At 37.5% G+C, this 27,261-nt stretch overlaps 1 protein-coding gene across 1 annotated transcript in view; it reads left to right on the top strand.

Annotated features, from left to right (window-relative positions):
- The window catches only part of Iqcm (IQ motif containing M), a 398,452-nt gene that overhangs the window by 174,802 nt on the left and 196,389 nt on the right, over nucleotides 1-27,261 (top strand). The window contains exons 9-10 of the mRNA XM_042054197.1: nucleotides 1,393-1,537; nucleotides 8,662-8,796. Of these exons, the coding sequence (XP_041910131.1) occupies nucleotides 1,393-1,537; nucleotides 8,662-8,796 (280 nt within the window). The remainder of the gene's footprint in view (nucleotides 1-1,392; nucleotides 1,538-8,661; nucleotides 8,797-27,261) is intronic.

The following is a 27,261-nucleotide window of genomic DNA, read 5'->3' as shown; positions in this document are numbered from 1 at the left end:
AGCAAAGCAGAAGTGTTCCTTTTACCCCACAACCTCTCCAGCATAAGTTGTCATCAATGTTTTTGATCTTGGCCATTCTTACAGGTATAAGATGGAATCTCAGAGTTGTTTTGATTTGCATTTCTCTTATGACTAAGGATGTTGAACATTTCCTTAAGTGTCTTTCAGCCATTTTAGATTCCTCTGTTGAGAGTTCTCTGTTTAGGTCTGTACTCCATTTTTTTTAATTGGATTATTTGTTCCTTTGATAACCGATTTCTTGATTTGTATATTACGGAGTTCAGACTTCTTAGACAGGATTGTTAAGGCCTATCATATAATTTCCTAAGAGTTGAAATAAATCAACATAAACACATTTATTAAGATAGGTACAAGGGTTAAGAAGCCACACTTGTCTTTAATGATCTCTTACCAAGCCCTGAGCAGCACAAAAATTAGTAAAAAAAGAAGACAGTAGCTGATGCTTCACAGATGGAACAGGACAAATGGAAAGTAAACTAGGAAGGGTCTGCTCTTGCTAATCAGGAGAGGAAATTTGTGCCACTAAATGTCACTGTGCTGAAAGAAGCCACATGACAGAGTCACAGAAAAGACAGACTGAAATGCTGTTAAGTCAGTAAGAATTGGGAAATATCAATCAATAATTTATGATGACTTTTGTATTATCCTATTGTTAGAAATTTTAATCTATATTTTATCCTATATTTTATATTAGTTACTTTTTTAGTATTACTAATTACTTGACAAAAAGCAATGTAAAGCTGGATTTATTTTTACTCTCAACTCAGTGGAGTACAGTCTGACACAGGAGGAAAGGTGTCCTGGGTTGCTCTCCTTTTTCTCTCTTTCTGTTGTAAATACCAGGACTAACAGCAGCTTGTGAGAGTGGTGTTTGTTCTTTACCCAGCATGATCTCAGTCACTGGAAAAAGGCAGGGAAGGAAAAGGAACTGCAGTCAGGTGCTGAAGCAGAAGCCATGGAGTGGTACTTACCTGCTTTCTTGCCATGGCTTGTTTTCCTTGGTTTCCCATACACCCAGCATCACTTGCTCAGGGCTGGCACAACTCCTGGTTGGCTGGGTTCTGCTGTGCAATAGTTAATCAAGGAAATGTCCCCAAAGACTTACCTACAGGTGATGCAATTGGACATTTTCTCAGTTGTGGCTTCTTCTCCCCAGATGAATCTAGCTTGTGTCACAATAACAAGAGACTAACCAGCACAAAAGATATTTTGATGAGAGTAACTGTCAGGGAACAGAGGACAGTGGTGGAGGCATTTTTCTATGCAGAAGACCTTCAAGAACGGCTTTTACCTAAACTGTTCACTGTAGATGCCTATTTGGGTATAAATAATAGAAATAAAAGAACATTATCATATTTTTTATTTTCATAGTCTTCATATCATGGACCAAGTTTGAAAGCAGTTATCACCATGTATCAGTGCTTAATCCACCGTATTAGACATCGCCTTGGTCTTTGGAGGACAAGACAGATTATAAACTTTGGAGAGTTAGAGGAATGGATGGACAGGAAAAAATGTAAGTATTGTAGTCTCTTCTTGTTTGCTACTAAGTTTAGAATGAAGTTTTAGACAATGAAAAGACCTTTTATCTACTCCTAGTCAAGAAGGCAAACTGTAGTTTATATTGTGATTTGTATTTTAAGGCATTCTGTTTACTTGGATTCATTCATTAAGTCTTCAGTTTATAAACAGTAAAATTCTCCTTTAGCGACACAAAGTGTAAAAGGATATTTAAAGGGACAGTCCTGGAAAGACAGGCAAAGAGTCAGATTCCACAGAAGATATAAATCCAAGCTGCTCCAGAGACCTAAGTTCCATAAAGAAGGAAAGACTCTATTCTTTCCTGAAGAAGAAAAACAAACCAGCCACATTACTTAGAGATGAACTGTCTGTCTGTCTGTCTGTCTGTCTGTCTGTCTGTCTATATTTAGATAAATCTATCATCTATTGAGACAGGGTCTCACTTGTCCAGGCTGACTTAGAACTCTCTATGTAGCTAAGAATGACCTTGAACTCCAGCTCCTCATCCCTCTACCCTTCAAGGGATGGGATTACTGGTATGTATCACCATATCACACAGTGTTGGAGAACTCAGAGTTGTATGTATGCAGGTAAATACTTTACCAACCAAGTGACATATTCAGTGGGAGACACTATTTAAAAAAATCCAGATTTCCAAGATATTTTAAATGAATAATTTAGCCTAAGCCCCGAGTCTGGTAGTTTGAACTGGTCATAGAAGACCTTGAGAGTTATGGTGGGATTCTCTGCCCTTTTGGGGAGAGATGGGTCTCTCCTTAAATGAGTATAAAATTGTAATACTAGGCGAACATTTATGCACACTGAGCAGATTAATCTACCCATTACTTCATGTTGTTGGGAATTCTGCTCATTAAACAAAGACAATTTTTAAAAAATAATTTTATTTTTGCATACCAAACACAGTTCCTCTTCCCTCCCCTCTTTTATTTTTGGGCTTCAGAACAGATCACAAGATACGCAACAAAATCCACTTTAAGAGTTTTATTAGCAAAGGGAAAGAAAAGGAAGGGCAGGGAAAGGTAGGAAAGGGAAGGAAACAGAAGGAAAGGGAAGAAGGGAAGGAAGAAGGGCATTGTGCAGGCCTGTGAGAAAACAGCATGGAGAGAGAGAGAGAGAGAGAGAGAGAGAGAGAGAGAGAGAGAGAGAGAGAGAGAGAGAGAGAGAGAGAGAGAGACAGAGAGAGAGGAGAGACAGAGAGAGAGGAGAGACAGAGAAACTGAGTGGGAATGTCCCCTTTTAAAGACTGTCTAGCACATGTGCAAAGAGTTTAAGTAGTTAGATTATGCATAGATCATGTAAGGCTCAAAGCCCGGGGTTGCCAGGCAGTTTGTCTGAACACTGATGGTGCATGCAGGGCCTAGGACCTGGAGACTTTAACCCTGTGGCTAAACGTTTTGTTTGAATACTGACAACCAATGAGAGCCCTGGAAGTGATGGAAATAACAACACCCTCCTCGTGTTCTCTCCTTCTCCCCCTCACCCCCCTCCTCCACCCACCTCTCCCATGGAGAGTCAACAAAGTTTAAGAAAGGACAAAATCTCAATCTCATCTGCCCTCGCCCCCTGCCCTCCCTGCATCAAGGCTGTGCAAGGTATCCCACAATATGGAATTGGCTCCCTATAGCTAGTTCATGCACCAGGTATAGATCCTGGTCCCAATGCCTAGGGGATTCACAAACAGACCAGGCTACACAACTCACTGCTGTAACCCACATGCAGAGGGCCTAGTTTAGTCCCATGTAGGCTCCTCAGCTGCTGCTCTAGAGTTCCTGAACTCCCACAAGCTCAGTTCAGCCTTCTCTGTGGATTTCCCTGTCATGACCAAAGACCAATTTTTTTATCATTGACTTTCTATTTTTTATTTGATCAGTTGAGTGCTAGACCAATTTCTTGAAGAATGAAAGTGAATGATGCAAGTAAATTATACTTAATTGGAATCACCTTTTGCTTTTATGGGGATTGATGTGTTACATTTTGATAGTTTCAGCTAGATGTGAGTGTTAAGTCCAGTCCATGAGGTCATCGAAATGCAAAAGCAAGGTATATTGTGTGCACATTGCAAGCCAGCAGGGACCTTGTCATTGCAGCAACAACATAAAAAGGTACCCAGTCCTTCTAGAGGGCATTATTTAAATGTAAAAACCAGAAAAGTTACATTAGCAGGTGTGTGCTGGCAGGTGATCCAATCTACAATGGTTTTAATGTTAGGAATTTCCTTTGGATGGTCTGTTCCTGGGTGGTGCCTAGGTGGTCTCAGTTTGTGGTCTTTATCTGAACCAGGTATTGCCTCAGGGTAAACTCAGAGACTCAGGCCTCTATTGAGCTTGTCATGGCTGGGTACCATAGTGAGATGTATATTTGGGACTTCTCATTCATAAATGCTCCATGAAGATTCAGTATATAACATGTGCCTAGTGTGTCAGAATGGCAAACGTATTTGCTCAAAGGACAATTTTCATTAAATTTATATTCAAAGAGATATTTGTAAATGAGTTATATTTGTTCTATTTCTGCTGTTACTGACTTAAGAAAGAAGAAAACAACTAGAGAAAGAGACGCAGAGACAATTTAGAGCTTGGTTGTGTGTAGGTCTTGAGGTCCAGCTCAGGTGATCTAGTTCAACAGCCTGATTTTCAGAAAGTTGGACAAGGCACATGCATGACTCTCAAGGGTTCCCTGCACAGACAGTACATCTGGGGGTCAGACAGATGGAAAGCTGCGAACGGGAAAAGCAAGCAAGAAAGCAGAAAACAGTGACAGGGAGAGTGAGGGCCTTCCGGGACTTAGGTGACATGCTTGAGGGGAGAAGGGGAAAATGCGATCCCAACCACCTGCACTCCAGTTTCAACACTGTTAGTCATGAGTGCTCCATCCACTAGTAAAAAATTTAGTATGATATCCTTAATAGTCTTCTATGAGTAGTAGTTTTATAATCCATTATGCTTTGAAGGACAGATTTTCTAATGTTTATTATTTGGCGTACTACTATTTTTGGTAACTGTACCAACTAGCTTTCCCCCACCCATTTTATTTTATTTTACTTATTTTATTGTATTTTTCAAGGTATGATCATATGGTACTCTTATAGACTTCTTTTTGACTGGACCCAACAGGAAAAGCTCTCACTGAGGATAGTCTAAGTCTTTGGGCAGTCTGTTCCTGGTATTTTTGTTTGGTTTCCTTGATTCTCTTGGCCAAAAAAATCTGGCAAATTTTGTAGACTTCTCTTTTCTTTTGTGTATTGTCTTTTAGGAGGAGTATATGAATGTTTGGGTTGCAGAACACATGGAGTAAAATGATCCTAAATCTTGGTTGCTTTGGTTCTGGACTTCTTACCTTCTTTGTTTTAGGGCTTTCTGACAATATATTGGGGAACATCATCTCCTTTAGAGAGGTTAAAAAATTTTTGGATTCTGCTGGTTTTGGGGGGGCCCAACAACTGAGGCATAGTAGTATCAGTTTATCCAAGAAAGTAATATCTCTCTCTCTCCTTTTTTTCTCCTGAATACCCAAGTTGAAAAGATTCAGATTGGCATCCACAATGCATCTGCAGAGTCATACTTCCTCTCTCCAGTTCTCTTTGGCCTTTAACAAGAATGACTCGTACTCAACAGCAGGCACACTCCAACATGGGGTCAGGACACCTTGTTTCATGGGAAAACCTTGCTTGTTGTTCACAAGTTGTTTATCTGATTCAGAACACAGCTCTTCTATCCTGTATCCAGACCACAGCAGCTATTCCTGTGGTGGTTCCTAGGTAGCACCATCTAAGAGTCTATTTTAGTCTTCAAACACAGAATTTCTACTCGCATGCATTTCCAAACTCTTCCCATTGTTTTACTAAGTCTTATATTTGTACCCCACATTCTGTCACTATGCCATTATTTTTATCTTACAGCACCTTATTCATTTTAGTTTTATCTGTTTTTCCCATGATTTCTCCTCTTGATATGTAATTACATATTTCAAATTTTTCTACTTAAATTATCTGTCTCTATCTATCTATCATCTATCTATCTATCTATCTATCTATCTATCTATCTATCTATCTATCTAATCTATCTATCATCTATCTATCTATCATCTATCTATCTCTATCATCTATCTATCTATCTATCTATCTATCTATCTATCTATCTATCTATCTATCTTAGTTTGGAAAGACTAAGTATAGATTCATGCATATATACTCCCAACCCCTCCAGTGTGGTATTTGCTTTTTCAGTCTGTAATTGGTGGTTTCTAGGTAATAATGTTACTGAGTAAGAGTCTTTAAAGTCTCTGAGCTACATATAAGTTTCTTGGTTTGATTCCTAGTCAGGTTGGGAAGGGACCTGAAGATTACACACAGAGAACATGTTACAGTTTATTAATACGTATCACTGTGGTTACACTTGCATGAGGTAAAGGCCTAATAAAGGCACTCGGTTAGACAGATTGTTCTCTGTCCAATACAGGATCTCAGCAGTGAATAGAGTTAGCTAAATGAATGACTTAAAGAATAATGAATAGCATTCATTTATGCCTAGAATACCCATGATTTGCAACATATTTTTTGTTATGTTTCTTATAGAAGTTTCCTCTTCTTTATACAATGATTGCTAATTGTTACTTGGCAAATAGCTGTGCATTTTTAAAAAAATATATTTCACTAATTTTAAACTATTTTCATAATTTTAGTTATGTGTTTAGTGAAACTGAGTAGCTAGCTTAGTTCATTAATTTTGCTACCAAGCTACTGAACTTTTGTATTCCACACTAAACATTGCATAGTCACAGATATGATATTAGTATGAAAGACATCTAATGATGATTGAGGGGAAAATTAATAAAGGTACATGAATTTTTCATTTTTTCATTTATATTTATTTATTTATTTATTTATTTATTTATTTATTTATTTTTGGTTTTTTTGAGACAGGGTATCTCTGTGTAGCTTTGGAGCCTGTCCTGGAACTAACTCTTGTAGACCAGCTTAGCCTCGAACTTACAGAGATTTACCTGCCTCTGCCTTCCAAATGCTGGGATTAAAGGTGTGTGACACTACCTCCTGGCAGGTACATAAATTTCTATAAGGAAAATACATTTATTTAGAGAACAAAAACACATTCTTTATTTCTTAGTTTAAAGTTTCTCTAGAATAAAATTCTGAGAAAAGCATTCAAGTACAACTAACCGATTTGGAAATAAAATTGTTATCATTTATGAAAAGGTTCCAAAAATATTGGGTTTTTATTGTTCGTTTTTCCAGACAGGGTTTCTCTGTAGTTTTGTATCCTGTCCTTGAACTAGCTCTAGTACATCAGCCAGGCCTCAAACTCACAGAGATCCGCCCCCAAAAGTACTGTTAAAGGCGGAGAGAAATGCAACAAGGACTGGATGGAAGTTAAAAACATTACACGATTATGAGAGAGAATTCATGAAAATAATGGAGCCAACTTTCTCAAAATCTAGATTTTCATGCTGCGGTTGCCCCTCCCTGCCACTCCGCAGGGGTCTTAAGTCCCTGGACAGATTAAAGCTCTGCTAGGAGGAGTGTTGAGGCAATGAAATGCAGATGCTGGATCTCCTGGGTCAAAGGGCCAGAAACAGAAGGATGCCTTGAGTTCTGCTCTACAAGGCAGTGAGAATAGGTCCTAAAAGCAGCAGTTTTAATTTGTAGATTTGAAAACCAAAGATAAATGTATACCTACAGCAGTTATTAATTGGTTCTGTTTCTGATGGTTTTGAAGATTTGGCATTGCCATTCATATTTAGGAAATTAGGTAGGAATTTCTTGAGTTTTTTTTTTCTTTTCTCTTGTTGTAAAGTCAGTGAGCAGAATGCAAACATTGCTCCTAATTCTATTCCTGAATCAGAAATCCAAAGTACAATAGAAATCCAAGTGGTTAGAGTGTGAATTGAGAGCTGAAAAGGGAGAAATAAGAGGAAGTAATGACTACTGATCCAAGTTGTCAGGAGTCCGGGACCTGGGATTCCGGTTCCTGCTGGCGACGGTGTGGACAAATGGCGGCTTCCATGTACTGTCTGTGGGCATCTAAATTAGCAGCTCCGTTATGAAGAACAGGTAGAGGATTCAAAAAATAAAAATAAATAGGTCGATCTGCTGTTACAGACCTAACGTTTAGAACAAGAGGTTCTCCTCTCAAGGTCAGCCTGGGCAACTTGGTGATCCTCTGTCTCAAAATAAAATGAAAAAGAGTTGTGGTGGTGATACACAATTGTGGAATACTTGCATTTTATGCATGGTATCCTAGGCTAGACTCCAGCATCTTAAAAATAAATTTAAAAAGAAAGAAAAGAAAAACAAACATCATGTGATCCAGCTGAACCATCCTGACTGTATATTCAAGGAAGTAAGAGCAGCATGTCAAAAAGACACCTGCATATCTGCACACCCGTGTTCGTGGTCACACTAGTCATAATAGTGCAGACATGGGTCAAATTAGGTGTCTAGCAACAAATACATGAGTAAAGAAGCCATTTTATATACCCACACTGCAGTATCAGTCATAAAGAAAAGTTAAATACTTTTATTTTCAGCAATATGCAAAGTGAAATAAGTCACACACAGAAAGACAAATACCACATGTCCTCTCTTACATATAAATGTTTTAAAAGTCAGCATGAGCATTGAGTAGCAACTATTAGTAGCTGGGAGGAAATATGAGAGGTGGGATTTGAGTAGTTTATGCTGTGTGTGTGCTTTGGATTATCACACAGTGAATGCATCTTAATAAAAGTAAAATATTCCAAGTTAAGAGTTTGTAATGAAGTTTTGGTGTGAATATGTGTAATAACGTCTGTGATCACTTGTCGTGAAAGAGATACAGCTTCCACTGCACCCTGTGTTCTCCATGGGGAGCCAGACTGGGTTTCAATTCTGTGGAAATGGGTGAGAAAGAGAAGCCCCTCCTCTTGCCCCTTGCCAAAAGGCTGGCACCACCCTGGCTCCTACAATCCCAAAGACTCATCTGTACATGTGACAATAAAGCTGGGATTGCCGTTACTTTCAGTTGGAAAGGACTTTTCAGGTGACCTGTCCTTAGCACGTTATTTGTAAAAGAAGCTATATTATTTTACCTTTTTGGCTTTTAGTTTATGAAACCATGTTTGCCAAGAGAGAAGACTGGCAAGGGTTAGAGAGAAGCGAGCTGCTGAAGTACTTCAATGATTGTGGTCATTTCCCCACGCAGAACCAGATTGACGAGTACTGGGATCTGTTCCACAGACGTGAGTGCTGTGTCTCCCCTTCTTCGCCAGCCTTCCTTTGTCCTCTCCATGCTTTCGTCCTTGTTCCTTCTTTATCTGTCTCGTTTTATTTATCGTTTAGTCGTGTATAACCATTGCACATTGTATTTTATTAAATAAGAACAGTTTCATGCTTGAACCCAACCCCCTATGTCCTTTGCAGTCTGTTAAACCATAAAGATTTGTTTCCATCTGAACTTAATCCACATGAGGAAGAAAACTTAAAAGAAATTAAAGTTGCTTTTTAATTGGAGAACATAAAAATGATTTCAGCTTTTTCTTTAAAATATATATTTTGATATATCAAAAGGTTGTATCTAGAAACGTATGTTAATCACTTTTTCAATTGGCATAATAACTACGCTTTAAAGAAAAATGATTTAAAAAGAATTATTTTGACATGGGGCTTCAGAGGATTCAAACACAGTGGAAAGGAAATGAGGGAAGAGGGGAACAGGACAGCAGAATGCTGAGCATGAGGACATACCTCAAGCGATGTATTTCTGGAAATTTCTAGAACCTCCCAGAATAGCATTTTCTGCCAGGGTCAAAGCATTCAACACTGAGACCACTGAGACCATTGGGGACATTTCTTTTATAATGAAGCTATGCAGAATATATTTATTCCATAAAATTTAAAAACTGACACTAAATTTTGTCTACTGAATAGTAAGATTTGATCCTGATGAACACAGTCAGGTACAGACACATAAACATTGTAAGAAAAGCATCTTCCAATAGGAAAATAATTTCTTTCTGGGTGTATAGGTCAGTGGTACAGAGCTTGCCAACATACACAAAGTCAGGGGTACAGTCCCCACTAATACCAGAAAAGCTAAATAATTTTGTTTCAAATAGTAAACAGATGAAAGGATAAATTTGTCTGATAATATTTAATAATGTATGTGAAGCAACATTTTTCTCATCTGTAAAGTCTAGTAAGAGGAAAACTATCACAGATGTTTGAAATCTTAGCGCATTAAATTTGTTTTTAGCTTTATTCCCCCTAGGCTTATTGAAGTTTAATGGACAAAAACATTTGAGTTGTACAATGTGGTGTGATATGCCATACATTGATGGCCAGCATATCTACCATTGTTCATAACTCTCTTCTGTGTATCTGTGTATTCGTAGGAGGGGATGGTAAGGATGTTCACTTAGAAAGTCTTAAGTAAGCTATACACTATTACTCATTTCTTTTTCCTTCTTACTAAACTTGTTTTAAAATCATGCTGCTGTTTTTTGGATTCCTTGTTCATTACACAAGTACATGTGTCTTATTAGTATCTTACTGGTTTACCTAACTAGTACCAATGGCAATATATATATTCAGTCAGCAAAAAGAGGAGATTATTTAGTATTTTCCTTGGAGTGTCTTGCTTGCTCCATTTAGTTCAATGTCCTCCAGTTTCATGTATGTTTTCTGCACGGACCAGTTCAGCCGTGACACTGGGACTGATGGGACAGGGTCTCAGGAATAGGTGGTAAGTAGTTGGCAAATGACAGTCACAAGACCCAAAGGAATCACATCTGAATGTGTCTTTACTAGGCATGAGGCTCATTCTTTATACAGAAAAGATTGCTTAACAGCATGTATTGTTTTTTTATGCAGTACAGATCATTCTTAGAATCATTATATCAGATACATAAGAATAGATTTTCATTAGACAGATGTCCCCAGTGTGAGTCTGTGGTTGGTCATGCTAGACATGGCTTGACATTAGTTTTGTTATAAATCTTTATCTAGGCTATGAATTCATAGCGTTTTGAGCTAAGGGCAAGTATTGTGTTAATAGTCAAACAGTCTATAGTCTTTTTATAGTTTTGTAATCTATGTAGAAGATTTTTTACATTTTTAACTCCTTTATAAACCTTTTTCAAAACCAATTTTATGACGTTATAGGCATTTATCTCTTTTTTAAATTTTATGTTGAATTTGTCTTAATTGCTTGAGTTTATCTTTTGTTTTTTATTTATTAAGCACAAGATTAAACCTGGAAACCTTTTAAAAAATGTTAACCCATCTTTTTCCATTAGCATCCTATATTCAATGGCTCATCAGTAGACTCTGGAATCTTAAACTATCTTCCCTTCCAGATTCCTTTCCAGAAGAAACCAGATTGTATTTCTTAGAACATAAGCAGGTAATGCCAAGAGTGCAAGGGTTCCAATGCAGGAAGCACAGCATGCACACACCTTCTCTGGGCACTCTTCCTTGAAGCTTATGTCACATCTTAAGTGAGAGATCACGCAGACTCTGCAGAAGGTAGCATGACATTTTCAAAGTGACAAAGCTTCCTTTATGATGTTGGGTACTATCTATTTGTTCATGTAGACCTTTTTTTTTTTTTTTTTTTTTTTTTTTTTTTTTTTTTTTTTTTTTTTTTTTTTTTTTTTTTTGGTTTTTTCGAGACAGGGTTTCCCTGTAGTTTCTAGAGCCTATCCTGGATCTAGCTCTTGTAGACCAGGCTGGCCTTGAACTCAGAGATCCGCCTGCCTCTGCCTCCCGAGTGCTGGGATTAAAGGCGTGCGCCACCAAGGCCGGCCTAGACCTTATTTCTTTATTCACACCTCTGCTGATAGTGCTCAAGAAGATACCATGATAATACCATGTCATCTATTTAGGACATTTCTATAGTGAGCATATAGGTACTTCTTTGCCATGATGATTTAATGACCTTGTTCAAATGTTCAGAATTATGATAGTTCTGGGTGATTTTTTAAACAGCATTTCTGTATTGTTTTCTATATTGGCTGTAGCAACTTACACTGCCACCTACATTTTCAAATGTTCCTTCTTCCTCCATCTTTACCACTTATCACTTGTCTTATTGGTTCTGATCATCAGCTATTATAGCATATGTATAGTGGCATCTCAGTGAAGTTTGAGTAACATTTCTCTGATCATTAATAATGTTGAGAATTTTTTCTTCTTGTTGGTTATTAGGAGTTTGGGCTTTTTTTGGACAATGTTCTGGTCCTTGTCCATTTTTAACTGAATTTTTTGTGAGTTTAGGTATCTAAACTTTAGGATTTTTCATGAAGTTGTCTGCATTAACCCATCACAGATAGTTTATCAATATTCTTCCCATTCTGCTGGCTGCCTTTTAGCCTGTTGGTTTTTGCTTTTCCTGTGTGTCAAATCTTTTATTAGTTGTAGTCTCACTATTTATTTTGTGTTTTTGTTGTTTGCTTTTGTGGTGATGTTCAAAATATCCTAGCCAACCATATACAAGAGTCCTTTGTGCCCAATGTCATCTTATAAGAATTTCATGGTTTGAGACTTTGCATTTTAGTGTAATCCTTTTTTTGGTGGATGTTTTGTAATTACACAACACAGGCACAATTTATTCTTTTATCTTCAGTTATCCAGCTTCCCCAGTGCTACTTGTTAAGATGCCACCTTTCTCTCTTTTATTCTTGTCATCGCTGTCAAAGATGGGATTTCTTCAAGGGTGTAGATTTGGTACTGACTCTGTTCGGTTTCATGAGTTTATATATGTTTTGTAGTTGTTCCACTGTTATTGCTTATAAACATTTGGTTGTGGGGGACCCATACCATAGACAGCAGTGGTTGCATGAGGGGCAGCAGCATGTCACTCAAGTTCTCAGTTGGTCCCCTTAGGTGGGAGAGTACGGCAAGTGAGAGAGAAAGATAAGCCATGCAGAGAGAGAGTTTGGGTATAGAGTTTATTTAATGGGTTATGGAGGGGAAAGGAAAGAAGGCAAGGGGGAAAGGGAGAAGAAAAGAAGAGAGAAAGGCATAGATAGATAGATAGATAGATAGATAGATAGATAGATAGAGTGGGAGAATTGTCTGTATTCTGTCAATCATGTTTTAAATAAATGCTGATTGGCCAGGCAGGAAGTATAGGCAGGTCAACCAGACAGGAAGTAGAGGTGGGACGATGAGAACAGGAGAATTCTGGGAAGGAGGAAGCCCATTCCTCCCAGTCCTGCCCAGACCATGGAAGAAGCAAGATGTAATCAATCAGGCTGAAAAAGGTACCGAGCCATGTGGCTAATGTAGATAAGAACAATGGGTTAATATAAACTACAACAGTTAACAAGAAGCCTGAGCTAATGGGCCAATCAGTTTTATACCTTATGGAGATCTCTGTGTGATTTTCTTTGGAGCTTACCAGCTGTGGTGTATTGGGCAGGACAGAAACCCCAATGAGCAGGCCCGTCATGTTACAGATAGATAGATAGATAGATAGATAGATAGATAGATAGAGATAGAGACAGAGAGAAAGTGAGGGGAGAGAGGCAGTACCTCATCAGAAGAGGGACTGGAAGACAGAGACAGACAGGGAAGGAGAGAGAGAGACAGGAGAGACAGAGAGACAGAGAGAGCTGGAGAGGAAGCTGGGAATCTGCTTATCTCTGTGGAAGGGCAAGGGAGGTGGGAGTGGGTGGAGATTGTCTTTTAAAGGAACAGAGTACCCAGATAACAGGGAAGGTCATCAAAATAATAATACCCACACTTCTTTGATATCTACAGGCTTATAATAATTTGAAGTCAGAAAACATAATGTCATTTTCTTTCTTAAGACTGTTTGGCCATTAGGCATCTTTTATACTGCTGTGATGGAGGAGGGTCATCTGTCTATGTGTTACTTTCATTGGTTAATAAAGAAAATGCCTTGGCCCTTTAATAGGACAGAAAATTAGGTAGGCAGAGTAGACAGAACAGAATTGTGGGAGAAAGGAAGCAGGGTCAGGCAGATTCCTCAGGCAGTCTCCATGCCTCTCCTCTCTGAGACAGATGCAGGTTAAGATCTCTCCTGGTAAACTATGACCTCATGGTCCTACACACATTAACAGAAATGGGTTAAGCAAGATGTGAAAATAGCCAATAAGATGCTGAAACTAATGGGCCAGGAAGTGTTTAAAAGAATACAGTTTCTGTGTAATTATTCTGGGTAAAGCTAGCCGTACAGGAGCTGTGCAGCGGAATGCAGCCCGCTGCTCATTCTACACTGCTGTACAAATTTTATGTGTTATTTTTTTCTAAAGTGACATTTTAAGAGGCCTCACCTTCTCATAGGAGTGAATGGGGGTGTGATAGGGGAAGGTGGTGGGAGCAGGAGAGGAAGGAAAGGGAACTGGGATTGGAATGGAAAATAAGATTGTTTTAAAAATTAAAAAATAATAGATTTAAAGTAAATAAGGTAACATCATCTTGTCCTGATTCCATTTTGTATCTATGTAGACACTCCTTAGTCACATTTGTTTGACAACACACTTAGCATTGTCTGTGGCTATGACTCTTGTCCAGATGTTGTCACCAAACTAATATTTTTACAAGCTAAAAAGAAGCTAAAATAACTGAGAAAGGTATAAATAAAAAATAGTTGAAAGCTACTATGTTCTGCCAAAACAGATATTGCAAGGTTACTCTGATCTTCAATGAAAATAGATATAATTGTTGTCTGTGTGGTCTTCTGGCTTTAAAAATGCTCTCCATGCTGTAGTGATGGCTCAGTGGCTAAAAGCATTGACTGCTCTTCCAGAGGACCTGGATTCAATTTCAGAACCCACATGGCAGTTCATAACTATCTATAACTCCAGTTCCAGGGGATCTGACACCCTCACACAGACACACAGATATACATGCAGACCAAACACCAATGCATGTAAAAAAATGCTCTGTCCATGATCTTTGGCACCAAGGATCTTTCTGGGGTGCTTGCCTGCTCTTGAATATATGCTTAAAAATATGACTCTGATTGACCTTATGTGTATGCTGGTCTGTCATTTTCTAGTCTGTACTATAATAGTTTCAAAAGACTTCATTAAATGTGATGGTAATTTGGGCAGTGTGAATATATTTATATTCATTCTTCCAATCTCTAAAGCCAAAGGGACTTTCCATTTATTTCTGCCTAATGTCTATTTCATTAATATCTTATTGTTTTCAATGTAAATATAATTCACTTTCTGGGTTCAATTTATTTCCAAGTATTTTGCTTTTCTGATACCATTATACATAGAATTATTTTAATTTATTTTTCTGATAATTTTAATTTGTATAACAAATTGAAGCTTATGCTTTTGCATGTTAGCCTTTCTTTGTACATTTGAGTCTTATGTCTTTCTGACATGTTTAGTGACAATGTATCCATAGTGAAATCCAGGAAAGGCAGTATTTTAGGATGTATATTTTTGATATAGGAAAGGTGGTCACTAAGTTTGGTATCCCAAATGTCAATACTGAATCAAGATTTTGCTTTTAAATATTTCTTTCTTTCACCCAGCTCTCTTTACTTCTGGACTTTGGTCACTGCTGTCACTACACTTAAAATTATTTCTCAGCTTTTATGACTATTTGCTTACCTCTTGTCAGAGACACCTGAATCACTTTGAATTTCAGTGTCCATGACTAGGTTAGTTGTTTGAGCTTTAAATACGACAAAATACTGAATATAGAAAATGTAGAAAATATCATAATATATAAAACTGCCAATAAATTGCAGTTGTTAACACGTAAATTCTATCTAGTCTTCAATGTACATAAAACATTATTTTCATGAAAATCCATATTTTCTGCAAATTATGTAGATATCTGTTTCTCTGATTCCAAGCTGTACATTTATTCACATTATTTATGCCTTAATACTAACCTGTCATATGAGTATTCTGAAATGTATTTACTGTTGTATATTTAAATTGTTTGGATTTTGTTTTAAAATGATTTAATTTTAAAAATGAATGCAGCAAGACAGTTATTTTAGTAAAGAGCAGGTGTTAGTATTCAAAACATAATAGTTTCACAGTGTTGCTTCATTTCTTTGCATACACTGCTCTGAATTGCTGATGTTTATTTCCTGGTTCTACAGCTCAGCGGCTTTTTGTCTTTTGGAGGCTGTTTTTAACTTTCCCATTTTTTTTCTTCTCCTCTATAAAAGTCAAAAAATATCCCCGCCATTGTATTGATAAGAGGCTTAAATGAAATTATTCATGTGAAATATTTAATATTTAACTATAAGTGCTCAATAAGTGTCTGTTATTATTATTTGTTAATTATAGTTATTTAAATTTTTAAAAACTTTGTTTTGAAGATGTTCAAATTTTGAACTTTATTCAATTGTATGTTGACTCATTTCATATGGATTTTAGCCAGTTGGCTTCTATACATACCATCTCTCTTGATATAAAAAGGGTTCCTGCTCATCTGACAGTTGAGCACAAGGGTTGAAAGGAACTTCTGAATTCACTGGTAAGGCTAAAGGCTCAACCTGAGTTTATCCAATCTAAGTTGATTTTAATTGATGTAGACAGAGGTTGTTTGTTCTTTTCCCGGCTGCTCAGACCCAAATAACATAGTAACTATATTAATTTCAACACTGCTAGGTCAACAGCTTAGGTGTCGCTCTTATATCTTAAATTAGCCCATTTCTATTAATCTGTATATTACCACGAGGCTGTGGATTACTGGAAAGGTTCTGGTTGTAGTATCTTTCTCCTTTGTTAGCTACTTGGCACCTCTCTAACTCCGTCTACTCTCTCTCTTTCTTTAGCTCTGTTCAGATTTCTCAACTGGGTTCACTCTGCTAAGCCATTGACCAAAACAGTTTTATTCATCAAACAATAAAGCAACACATATACAGAAGGACATCACACATCATCTCCCCTTTTCTGTCCAATTAAAAAGAAAGACTTTAACTTTAACATTGTAAAATTACATATACAAATCAGTTATTAAATAAGAATTATAGTTATAATATTTCTTTGTGAGTCTAAAGTTTTATATTTTATTTATCTTTATTATAACTAAAGAAAAATATAATTATACTATTCTTCAACTCCATTAAAGACCCTAGAATGATATAATATTACCTAAGTAAACAAGAAGTACAATCAAGCAATTTTCAAAACTCTGGATTTACAGAGAAATCTTGCTGCCTGGACAGTCACCCAATGTTCTTATATAATGTTAGGGCATCTATCGTCAACCTACAGGCCCATATTATCCTGCAGACTTTTCCATGAAGCAGGAAATTTAAAGATCTATTCTGTCTTAGAATGGCAAAGTTCATTAGTTGCTTTTGTTTGTTGTTGTTGTTTCCAGTAGAATGTTTGGCAGTTTTTTTTTTTTTTTTCATGAAGCAGGAACCCTGAAGAACTGTCTCACCTTCTTTTGGAAAGTTCAGCAATCATTTTTCTGTGGGACCTGCATGTCCAGTTCATATAGTACACCATCAAGTAGTCAAGGCAAGAACAGTTTCTTGCCCAAATGGCTAGCCTTGTTACATTGAAGGTAATTTCCATAACAAATTTCTTCAATGCTCACCAACATTTCTAAAGTAATGGTGATGCCAAAAGCAGATTTGTTTCACTATCAAGAAAAGACTAACTTATTAAAACATTATAAAATGCCATATTTTGTAGGTCTTTGGAAGATTGGAGATTATATAGCTAACTAAAATATATCTCTGTACATCTAGAAAACCTAACTAACATGACTGCAGTTTGACTATTATAGATGACTGTCAATCTGTATTTCTTAATTATACATTATATTTTTAAATGAGATGCACAAATACTATACCTTAAACAAGAGTAGAAGTATATCTACACAATGTAACAAATCAACCTTAAATATGTATTAATAGACCAAGAGCTACACCAGTGCAAAATATTCATTTCTATATTAGACTTCATTTTGTTTTGTGAAGATATTTCAAACTCAAGTGGTAGGAAAACACAATTACATGAATTGCCTAACATATATTAGGTCAGAAGTGCAAACAAAAAACGAAACAAAATAAAAAACAAAACACAAAATATTGCCCTGACTGTAAGTATTGCAGCTCAAATGGAAAGGTATCCTGGCAGTCTGGAACCAGGGAATACCACAAAGTCTTATAACCATGCTCCAGGGAAAGTTTCCCCAGTACAACATCTCTGCTCCAGTGGGGGAGGGTTACCCCAGGGAAGTCCTACAGCTCTGCTCAAGCCCTGTGAAGTGTAACAACTCTGTTCCTCTAGGGGAATGTTTCCCCAGCAAAAGTGTTTCTGTTCCACTCCAATCTTTTCTTTTCCCACTACAGCCAAAATTGTTGCTTCTCTGCTCTGCTGCACTCTAATGAAAGAAGGTTTTATTGAAACCTCATTCAACAGATTTATTGGGAGAGAAGAATCAAGGAGGGTGGCTGCTTATAGGGTGAGGAAGCAGCAAACAGAACAGGGCTTGTAGCTTATATAAGGTACCTTGAGCCGGGCGGTGGTGGCGCATGCCTTTAATCCCAGCACTCGGGAGGCAGAGGCAGGAGGATCTCTGTGAGTTCGAGACCAGCCTGGTCTACAAGAGCTAGCTCCAGGACAGGCTCTAAAAGCTGCAGAGAAACCCTGTCTTGAAAAACCAAAAAAAGGTACCTTGAAGGGGGGGATTCTAGGGTGCCTTGGGATTGGTAGTTTTTGTGCTCAGGGATAAGTGGGTTTTTATGCTCAGGGACCTCAGGATTGGTGGAATTTCAATCACTGTTCCTAAATCAGGGTCAGGGTGTTTTGCCTTGGTTCTTTTCACCCTACACTTCCCTCTTCAACAGCTTTCCACAATATAACAGCTTTCCTTTTGTCTTGTACAGACTAGTTTCAGTGAATTTTGAGATAGGTTAGTTTTTTTATGTAAATGGTGAGTCTGATAAAATTCTTATTAATTAGATATTTTAGAAGAAAAATAATTAAAAATATGTTTCTATTTTAATTCTTAAGTTTAGGGAACTTTCTTTCTTCTGTGCATCTGGGGTATGTATGCAATGCTTGTGTCTGTGGAGATGTATTCAGAGACCAGAGAAGTGTCTATTCTCTTGAGCTATCACGTCTCACTGAACTTGAAGTTCATCATCTTTTGGTTTGGTTTGCTGACAAGGAAGCTCTTGTGCTTCTCTCATCCTGCCCACTCAGTCCTGGCATCATGTGTGCACACAGTCATACCTTACTTTTTGTGTGAGGCCAGCTCAGGCCTTCATGCTTGTCCAGAAATAATTCTTATAGGATTGGTTAGCCTTCTCCTCTAGAAAACAGTGTAATGATTTTGTTTTATTTTAGTGTCTAGTTATATAACTCTATCCCACTAAATATTCTTTTGACACACATAATACTTTTAAAGTGAAATAAATACCAATAAGGATAGAAAGAAAACAAAATTTTGGAAAAGTAATAGAATATTTTGTCATTAATTCTATTTTCAAGAGAATCTTTGTATTCATTTTAGATTGTCAGTCATCCTTACTCATACTGATTTCTTTGTAGGTGTTAGTTCAGTGTATGAACCTATACTCTTTTTGATCCATTAGAGTATTTAATATAATTCACATTTAATTAATTCAGTTGATTAACTTCTAGCATGTGTTACCAAGTAGGTAAGGTTCCTAAAAGTCTTTGCATCTTTAGGTATTTTTAATTTTTTGTCATTCACTATTCTTATTACCATGGTAGCAAAGGGATTGTAACTAAGGACATGGTTTTAGTCTGAAAATTTTCTGGGAGAATGAAGTGTGCTTGGGTTATATGTATTGTGCATGTTAAAAGGTGCAGATAATGCAAACATGGTATTCTTGACTCACTTAAGTCCCAACAAATGGGCCAAATGACAGCAGAATGGAGGAAGGAAAATGCTACGGTGTGCTTCCCTCTTCTCTGCCCTCCTGACAACCTGGTTGTCTCCAGTGTCTCTCCCCCATGTGACCATGCTAATTTGTTAGGGTTAATTTCTATTCATAAAGTTAATCAAAACACCCAAGAGTAACATCAAGATCATATTCAGTGAAGAGGCCTAGACAAGCATTTAAACCAGAAATGCAAATGGTACTTCTATATTCTTTATCCTGAGAGTGTCTACCTGAAGAGACTGTGTTCCAAGGTAGGATGTGAGCTGTTTTCATAATCCCTGGTTAGACAGAGGTAAATTGTATCTACCTCATGATATCTTGTTCTTCATTCAAAGCTGCTTAATCTACATTTTCTGCTACTTATTCAAACCATAACTTTATAATGTAAGAGGGAAACATGGTGATTTAACCTCTCCACTATTTACTTGAACAGGTACTCTAACAATGAAGTTTTAATAGTGTAGAAAGAGAATTGAGGGTATGTCTTGTCTTTACAGTTACCTCTCCAGACTATCAGCATTATTTTTACAAGTAGATTTGGGAATATAGAGAATATGAGACTAGAAAATACTGATGATGAAAGAATGTAGAAGAATGTAAGTTAAATTGGGGCAAAACTACTATTAAAGTAAGTTTAGAATAGAATATTTAGTTTATGTGGCTGGCTTCTTTCTTTAACATTCTTTGTAAGGTACATGTATGCTTTAGCATGAACCTCCACTTTGTTCTCTTGGTTAGCATTTTCATAACAAATAATATCCCCAGTGTGTTAATATGCCATCTTTTACTTAGGCATTAGGTTAATGGCTGGTTGAGTTGCCTCTATCTTTCTGCTATTAAGCACTATGGACATCTTTTTGTGGCTTTTATTTGCATTTCTCTAATAATGAGTAATACTACACTTCTTTTGATATTCTCAGTAGACATTTGTTTACCTTCTTGTTGTAGGATTCCCCTCTGTATGCTGTGATTACTATTGATTAATAAAGAAACTGCTTTGGGCCTATATCAGGGAAAAACAGAGCTAGTTGGGGAAAACTAAACTGAATGCTAGGAGAAAGAAGACAAAGTCAGGGAGAAGCCATATAACCCTGTCAGAGACAAATGCTGGATAAAACTTTACCTGGTAAGCCAAAGCCATGTGGCAGTTCACAGATTAATGGAGATGGGTTAGTTTAGGATAAAGAGCCAGAAATACACTTAAGCTATTGGCTAAGCAGTATTGTGAATAATATAATTTCTAAGTGATTAATTTCATGGACTGGGCAGTCAGAAACAAACAAGCGGCCTCCCCTATAAATTGGCACACTAACGTGGGTAACTGTATCCACTTAAAAACCTGAGAGAACTTGAAAAGGAATTCTAGACACACAAAAAAACAGAGTTTAATACAACTTCTTGCTCTGTTTGTTAGAAGCAAGCAGAGGCATGATTTCTTCAAGAGAGGTATTCCTGATAAGCGGTAGCAGAAAAACAAAAAACAATAAGCTGTGCAGTTTTGAAATGGCCACTTCCTGAGCTGTGCTACTAGCATGAACTCTGACTCTTTCAGGAGGTCCAGCTATGGAGCATTTCAATAGGGTTTGTGAGCAGATTGCTACAACTGGCTTAATGGCAACATAGAACCTGCTGCAACCCAATTCTGGATCTGGGGTGAAGAGAAAGTCTCTCAGAGGCAGTGAATGGACCTCTGCCATGTTGGACTGAGTGGAGCCAAGAAGCAAAGCAAAGTAACTCAGCTTAACATATTAAGAAGCACTACTGAACAGAATAGGATTTCAGATATATGATAGGGCAGATTCAGAAATAAAAGGCCTCTAAATGAGACACCATGTGGTTAAAAAATGTACATAGGTTTGGGAGAGAGAAGAAAAAGAGTAAAGAGACAGTAAATGTAATACAAAAGAGTACAGACAGTCATAGATTAAAGGAGTAAAGATAATAAAATAAATATTAGACTGTAGAAAAAGAAATAGAAAAATAAGCCACATAAAGATGGTAAATACACAGAGAGTCTGGATTATGTATATTATTGTGTTTTATTTAAATTTTTTGACTGTGAATGAGCTAAGTACAGAGAGACATTTCATATTGGCTGCTAAGCTAAACCAGCATATATATTTTAAAGGCATTATGACTTCAGAATTTGGTTCTAAGGATTTGTTGCTTTGGAAAAGAGGTTCCTCTTTTATTTCCACAGAGGATGAAAACATGTGGAATCATTCCAGACTAATGTGGTTTGATGAACCAAGATCCCCTGAAAGGTTGCCTTGAACATCTCCCAAAAATTACTTCACTCAACAAAAAAGTAGGAAGCAGTTTGGATAGAACTATACCCAAATTTCCAAATATTGTTTGTTTATAAATGTTTGTTTACATTTAAATGGGGATATGCTATGAGATTTGCATTGGTATGAATCTTGGTTTAATGATACAAATTTTATGTCAATCTTATATGTATTTCTGCTCTTGATTAAGGTATTGTGTTTGTGCAGCTCGTTTAAAAATGTAAATGTAATGTATAGTTAAGAATAAAGGCTAATAGACAAACATCTAAAATAGTCAAGTTTGTAGTCATGCTATTTAAGTTTTCTAGATGTATAGAGATATATTTCAGTTAGATGTATAATCTTCAAACCTTTCAAAGACCTACAAAATATGGCATTTAAAATGTTTTAAGAACTTAAGAATTTTTTTTTTCTTTTTTTTTTTTGTTTTTTTGAGACAGTGTTTCTCTGCAGCTTTTTTAGATCCTGTCCTGGACCTAGCTGTTGTAGACCAGGCTGGCCTTGAACTCACAGAGATCTGCCTGCCTCTGCCTCCCGAGTGCTGGGATTAAAGGCGTGCGCCGGCAAGAACTTAAGAATTTTTATGACAGTGAGACACATCTGTTCCTGGCAGCACCAATCTATTTCAAGAGGATGATGGGCATCAAAGAGGCTTCTCATGGAGTTTGTTAGCCATTTTGGCAAGGAACCTGAACTTTTTGATGGTATGTTGTGTGAACTGGACAATCAGGACTCACAGAGAAATGATTGCTGAATTTGCCTAAAGGTAAGATGATCCTTCAGAGTTCCTGCTTCATGAAAGAGTCTGCCAGACATTCTGCAGGACACAGAAGAAAGTGACTGACAAATAACCAATATAGGTGGAACTGTCTTTGAAATTTTCTACTTCATGGAAAAGTCTGCCAGATACAATGGGACTGTAGGCTGAAGATGGGTGCTCTAGTGTTACAAAAGAACTTTGGGTGACTGTAAAGGCAATGAGATGTCTCTGTCAATTCTAGAGTTTTGGAAGTTGCTCACAATGTACTTCCTGTTTACTTAGGTAATATTATATTCTTCTGAAGTTTCTGATGGAGTTGAAGATCAGATAGTTATAATTGTAGCTTTCCTTAGTTATGATAAAAGATAAAGTATATATGAATATTATAACTATAATTCTTACTTGGTAGCTGTTTTATTGTATGAAATCTTACTATGTTAAAATTAAAACCTTCTTTCCATTTAGACAGAAAGGGAGGTGATGTGGGATTCCCCTCTGTATACTGTGATTACCATTGATTAATAGAGAAACTGCTTTGAGTCTATAGCAAGGCAGAACAGAGCTAGATGGGGAAAACTAAACTGAATGCTGGAAGAAAGAAGGCAGAGTCAGGGAGAAGCCATGTAGCCTCGCCAGATAGATGCTGGATGAAACTTTACCTGGCAAGCTACAGCCATGTGGTGATACACAGATTAATGGATATGGGTTAGTTTAGAATATAAGAGTTAGCCCGAAATACGTTTAAGCTATTGGCCAAGCAGTATTGCAAATAATATAGTTTCTGAGTGATTAATTTCATGGTCTGGGTAGCCAGGAATGTACAAGCAGCTTCCCCCAACACCTTCGATAGAGGAATATATTAAAATTTTGTATATTGTTTCAATGAAAAACTGTTTTCTTATATTATTTGTGTTTTTCTATTCTGGTAAAGTATTTTGTCTGTTAGATACATTATTTTCTCATAATATCAGCTATTTCGTATTGTGGTTTTTAACTTTCTTCTGTTTACATTTGTTTTACTTTTTGAGAATGTCATATATGAGTACATCATTTACATAAATATTTTCTTTCCCTATCCCCCCACTCTCCCATGTCTCCTTACTTAGCCATGTCCTCTTCTTCAAATATTACACCCACTCATCTGTACATACACACATATGTTTATATAAATTTAAAACACTCATATGAGTCTATTTAGAGTTGCTTTGAAGAACAAAGTCTTAAAATTTTCAAAATTCTAATAATTTCATTCCTCCATAATAGTTATTTGGCAGAATACTTAATAAAGTTTGCCCACCATAAATAATAAACATTTTTCTAGAAATATTATTGTTAATGGTGAGTTTTTTGTCTGTGAGCCATTTTGTTTTAACTTATTTGCATATTTGAATATATTATTTCATATAAAGCATAAATTTGACTTTGATTAATTCTTATCCTTTATCCGTGTTCCATTACTGCCATGTTTTTTCCCGTACATAAATAGTTTTATGAATAATTACAATTACACCATAAATTTTAAAACATTATTTTAAAACACTTCAGTAGTTTAATAGGGATTGCAACGTGCAGCTTAATTTATAGTTACAATAGTTACATTTATATTAAAGAATACCTGTAAAAACAGAAACTTTGTTTCAGTACAGCTCCGTATCATGTCTTTACAATGTTACTGAAATTTCTGGATTAAAAAAAAAAATCCTGGTCATTTACTGAGACAAAATTGATGGTGGATGCTTTTTCTTTGAGGGAGGTGTCTTATCGTTTGGAATTTCTTATTCAACCCATCATCACCTCTCTACTGAAAAGTAAATGTTTTCAAATGTATAATCCAATAAAATTTCAGATATAAATCAGCCATGTTCCAGGAGGAACTATTTAAACACTTTCCCTCAAAGCTGTGCAACCTCGGAGAGACTAGGCACCAAACCCACGGGAGCAAAGAAAAACCCTAAGGATGTCTGACCTCACTTAGTTTTAGCTCTTAACTAGTGCACCCATGTCTGGAAAACGTCAAGGACAAAGAAAGACCTTTTGCTTTCTTCCACTTCCCTGTCCTACCTGGCAGTCACATGAATTGCTGCTCCAGTTAATATGTTATCCCAACTAGCCACTCTGAATTTTGTAAAGCTTTGAGTCTTTTATTATTTGGGTTGAAATATTGAAACCACTGTAAGACAAGCTGCACAGAAAGTCTGATTAAATTTTTGTAATAGTACTTGGCAACAATTGTTCTTTTAAATCTTGTCTGTTTCCTCTAAGTAGAAAGTGACCATCTTTAAGAGACAGTAGGAACACCAGGGGTGGAGAATGCGGTAACATCAATAAAGATATAATCAATTCCATACAGCCATTTCAGACTAAGGGAATCCACTAACATGTCTCTGCTTTCAATGCTCAAATGTCTGAAATACCCAGACTCCCTTGGGAGAATACCTTTGCAATACAAGGTTTTGACATACTATAATATATTTCATCACAAACCCTTAAAACTTTTATAGAATAATTAACTCAATTTTATACATTGAAAAAATTTGTCTTGATTAGAATCCCACAATGAAGGGACAGCATCCAAAGTGTTTAAAACAGTGTTTAGCTTTTTTGTTTTTTTTTTTTCTCATGGTTTATTATTTTATATTTAAAAATTTCCATCTCCTTCCCTCCTCTTCCCCCCTCCCTCCCCTCCTCCTCCCCCTTCCCTCCCCTCCTTCTCCCCCTTCCCTCCCCTCCCCTCCACCCATACCTCCCCTCCCTCCCTCTCAAGGCCAAGGAGCCATCAGGGTTCCCCACTCTATGCTAAGACCAAGGTCCTCCCAACTCCCCCCAGGTCCAGGAAGGTGATCGACCAAGCTGAGAAGGCTCCCACAGAGCCCGTCCATGCAGAAGAATCAGAGCCCAGAGCCATTGTCCTTTGCTTCTCAGTCAGCCCCCGCTGTTGGCCACATTCAGAGAGATGGGTTTGGTCGCATGATCCATCAGTCCCATTCCAACTGGAGTTGGTGATCTCCCATTATTTCTGTCCCACCGTCTCCATGAGTGAACGCACCCCTCTCGTTCCTGACTTTCTCCCTCATGTTCTCGCTCCTTCTGCTCCTCATCAGGACCTTGGGAGCTCAGTCCAGTGCTCCAATGTGGGGCTCAGTCACCTTCCCCATCTGTCGAAAGCTGGAGGTTCCCTCATGGTCCTGACTTTCTTTCTCATGTTCTCTCTCCTTCTGCTCCTCATCAGGACCTTGGGAGCTCAGTCCATTGCTCCAATGTGGGGCTTTGTCATTTTCATCTATCGTCAGGTAGAGGTTCTATGGTGATATGCAAGAAATTCATCAGTATGGCTATAGGAACTGGCCTTTTCAGGCTCCCTCTCCTCAGCTGCCCAAGGAACTAACTGGGGGCGTCTCCCTGGAAACCTGGGAACCCCTCTAGGGTCAAGTCTCTTGACAACCCTCAGGTAGCTCCTTAAATTAAGATATATGCTTCCCTGCTCCCATATCCACCCTTCCTATATCCCAAGCACCCCATTCCTCCGAGCTCCCCCCGTTCTCCCCTTCACACTTTTCTCTCCCCATCTTCCCTTGGCCCAGTCTTGCCCAACCCTCAAGTTCCCAATTTTGCCTGGCGATCGTGTCTACTTCCAATATCCAGGAGGATTACTATATCTTTTTTTTGGGAGTTCACCTTCTTATTATCTTCTCAAGGATCCCAAATTTATAGGCTCGATGTTCTTTAATTATGGCTAGAAACCGATTATGAGTGAGTACATCCCATGTTCATCTTTTTGGGGTCGGGGTTACCTCACTCAGAATAGTGTTTTCTATTTCCATCCATTTGCCTGCAAAATTCAAGATGTCATTGTTTTTTACCGCTGAGTAGTATTCTAGCATGTATATATTCCACAGTTTCTTCATCCATTCTTCCACTGAAGGGCATCTAGGTTGTTTCCAGGATCTGGCTATTACAAATAATGCTGCTATGAACATAGATGAGCATATGCTTTTGTTGTATGATTGGGCATCTCTTGGGTAGATTCCCAATAGTGGAATTGCTGGGTCCTGGGGTAGGTTGATCCCGAATTTCCTGAGGAACCGCCACACTGCTTTCCAAAGTGGTTGCACAAGTTTGCATTCCCACCAGCAATGGATGAGTATACCCCTTACCCCACAACCTCTCCAGCAAAGGTTATTATTGGTGTTTTTGATTTTTGCCAATCTGACAGGTGTAAGATGATATCTCAAAGTTGTTTTGATTTGCATTTCCCTGATAGCTAGGGAGGTTGAGCATGACCTTAAGTGTCTTTTGGCCATTCGAACTTCTTCTGTTGAGAATTCTCTGTTCAGTTCAGTGCCCCATTTTTTAATTGGGTTAATTGGCATTTTACCGTCTAGTCTCTTGAGTTCCTTATATATTTTAGAGATCAGACCTTTGTCAGTTGCAGGGTTGGTGAAGATCTTTTCCCAGTCAGTAGGCTGCCTTTGTGTCTTAGTGACAATGTCCTTTGCTTTACAGAAGCTGCTCAACTTCAGGAGGTCCCATTTATTCAATGTTGCCCTTAAAGTCTGTGCAGCTGGGGTTATGCGTAGGAAATGGTTCCCTGTGCCCATTTGTTGTAGAGTACTTCCCACTTTCTCCTCTATCAAGCTCAATGTGTTAAAATTAATATTGAGGTCTTTAATCCATTTGGACTTGAGTTTTGTGCATGGTGATAGATATGGATCTACTTTCATTCTTCTACAGGTTGACATCCAGTTATGCCAGCACCATTTGTTGAAGATGCCCTCTTTCT

This window comes from Arvicola amphibius, chromosome 15, assembly GCF_903992535.2.
Source record: "Arvicola amphibius chromosome 15, mArvAmp1.2, whole genome shotgun sequence".
Lineage (NCBI taxonomy): Eukaryota > Metazoa > Chordata > Mammalia > Rodentia > Cricetidae > Arvicola > Arvicola amphibius.
Note: the sequence above shows the minus strand (reverse complement) of the source record. Positions and strands in the feature narration are given on the sequence as shown.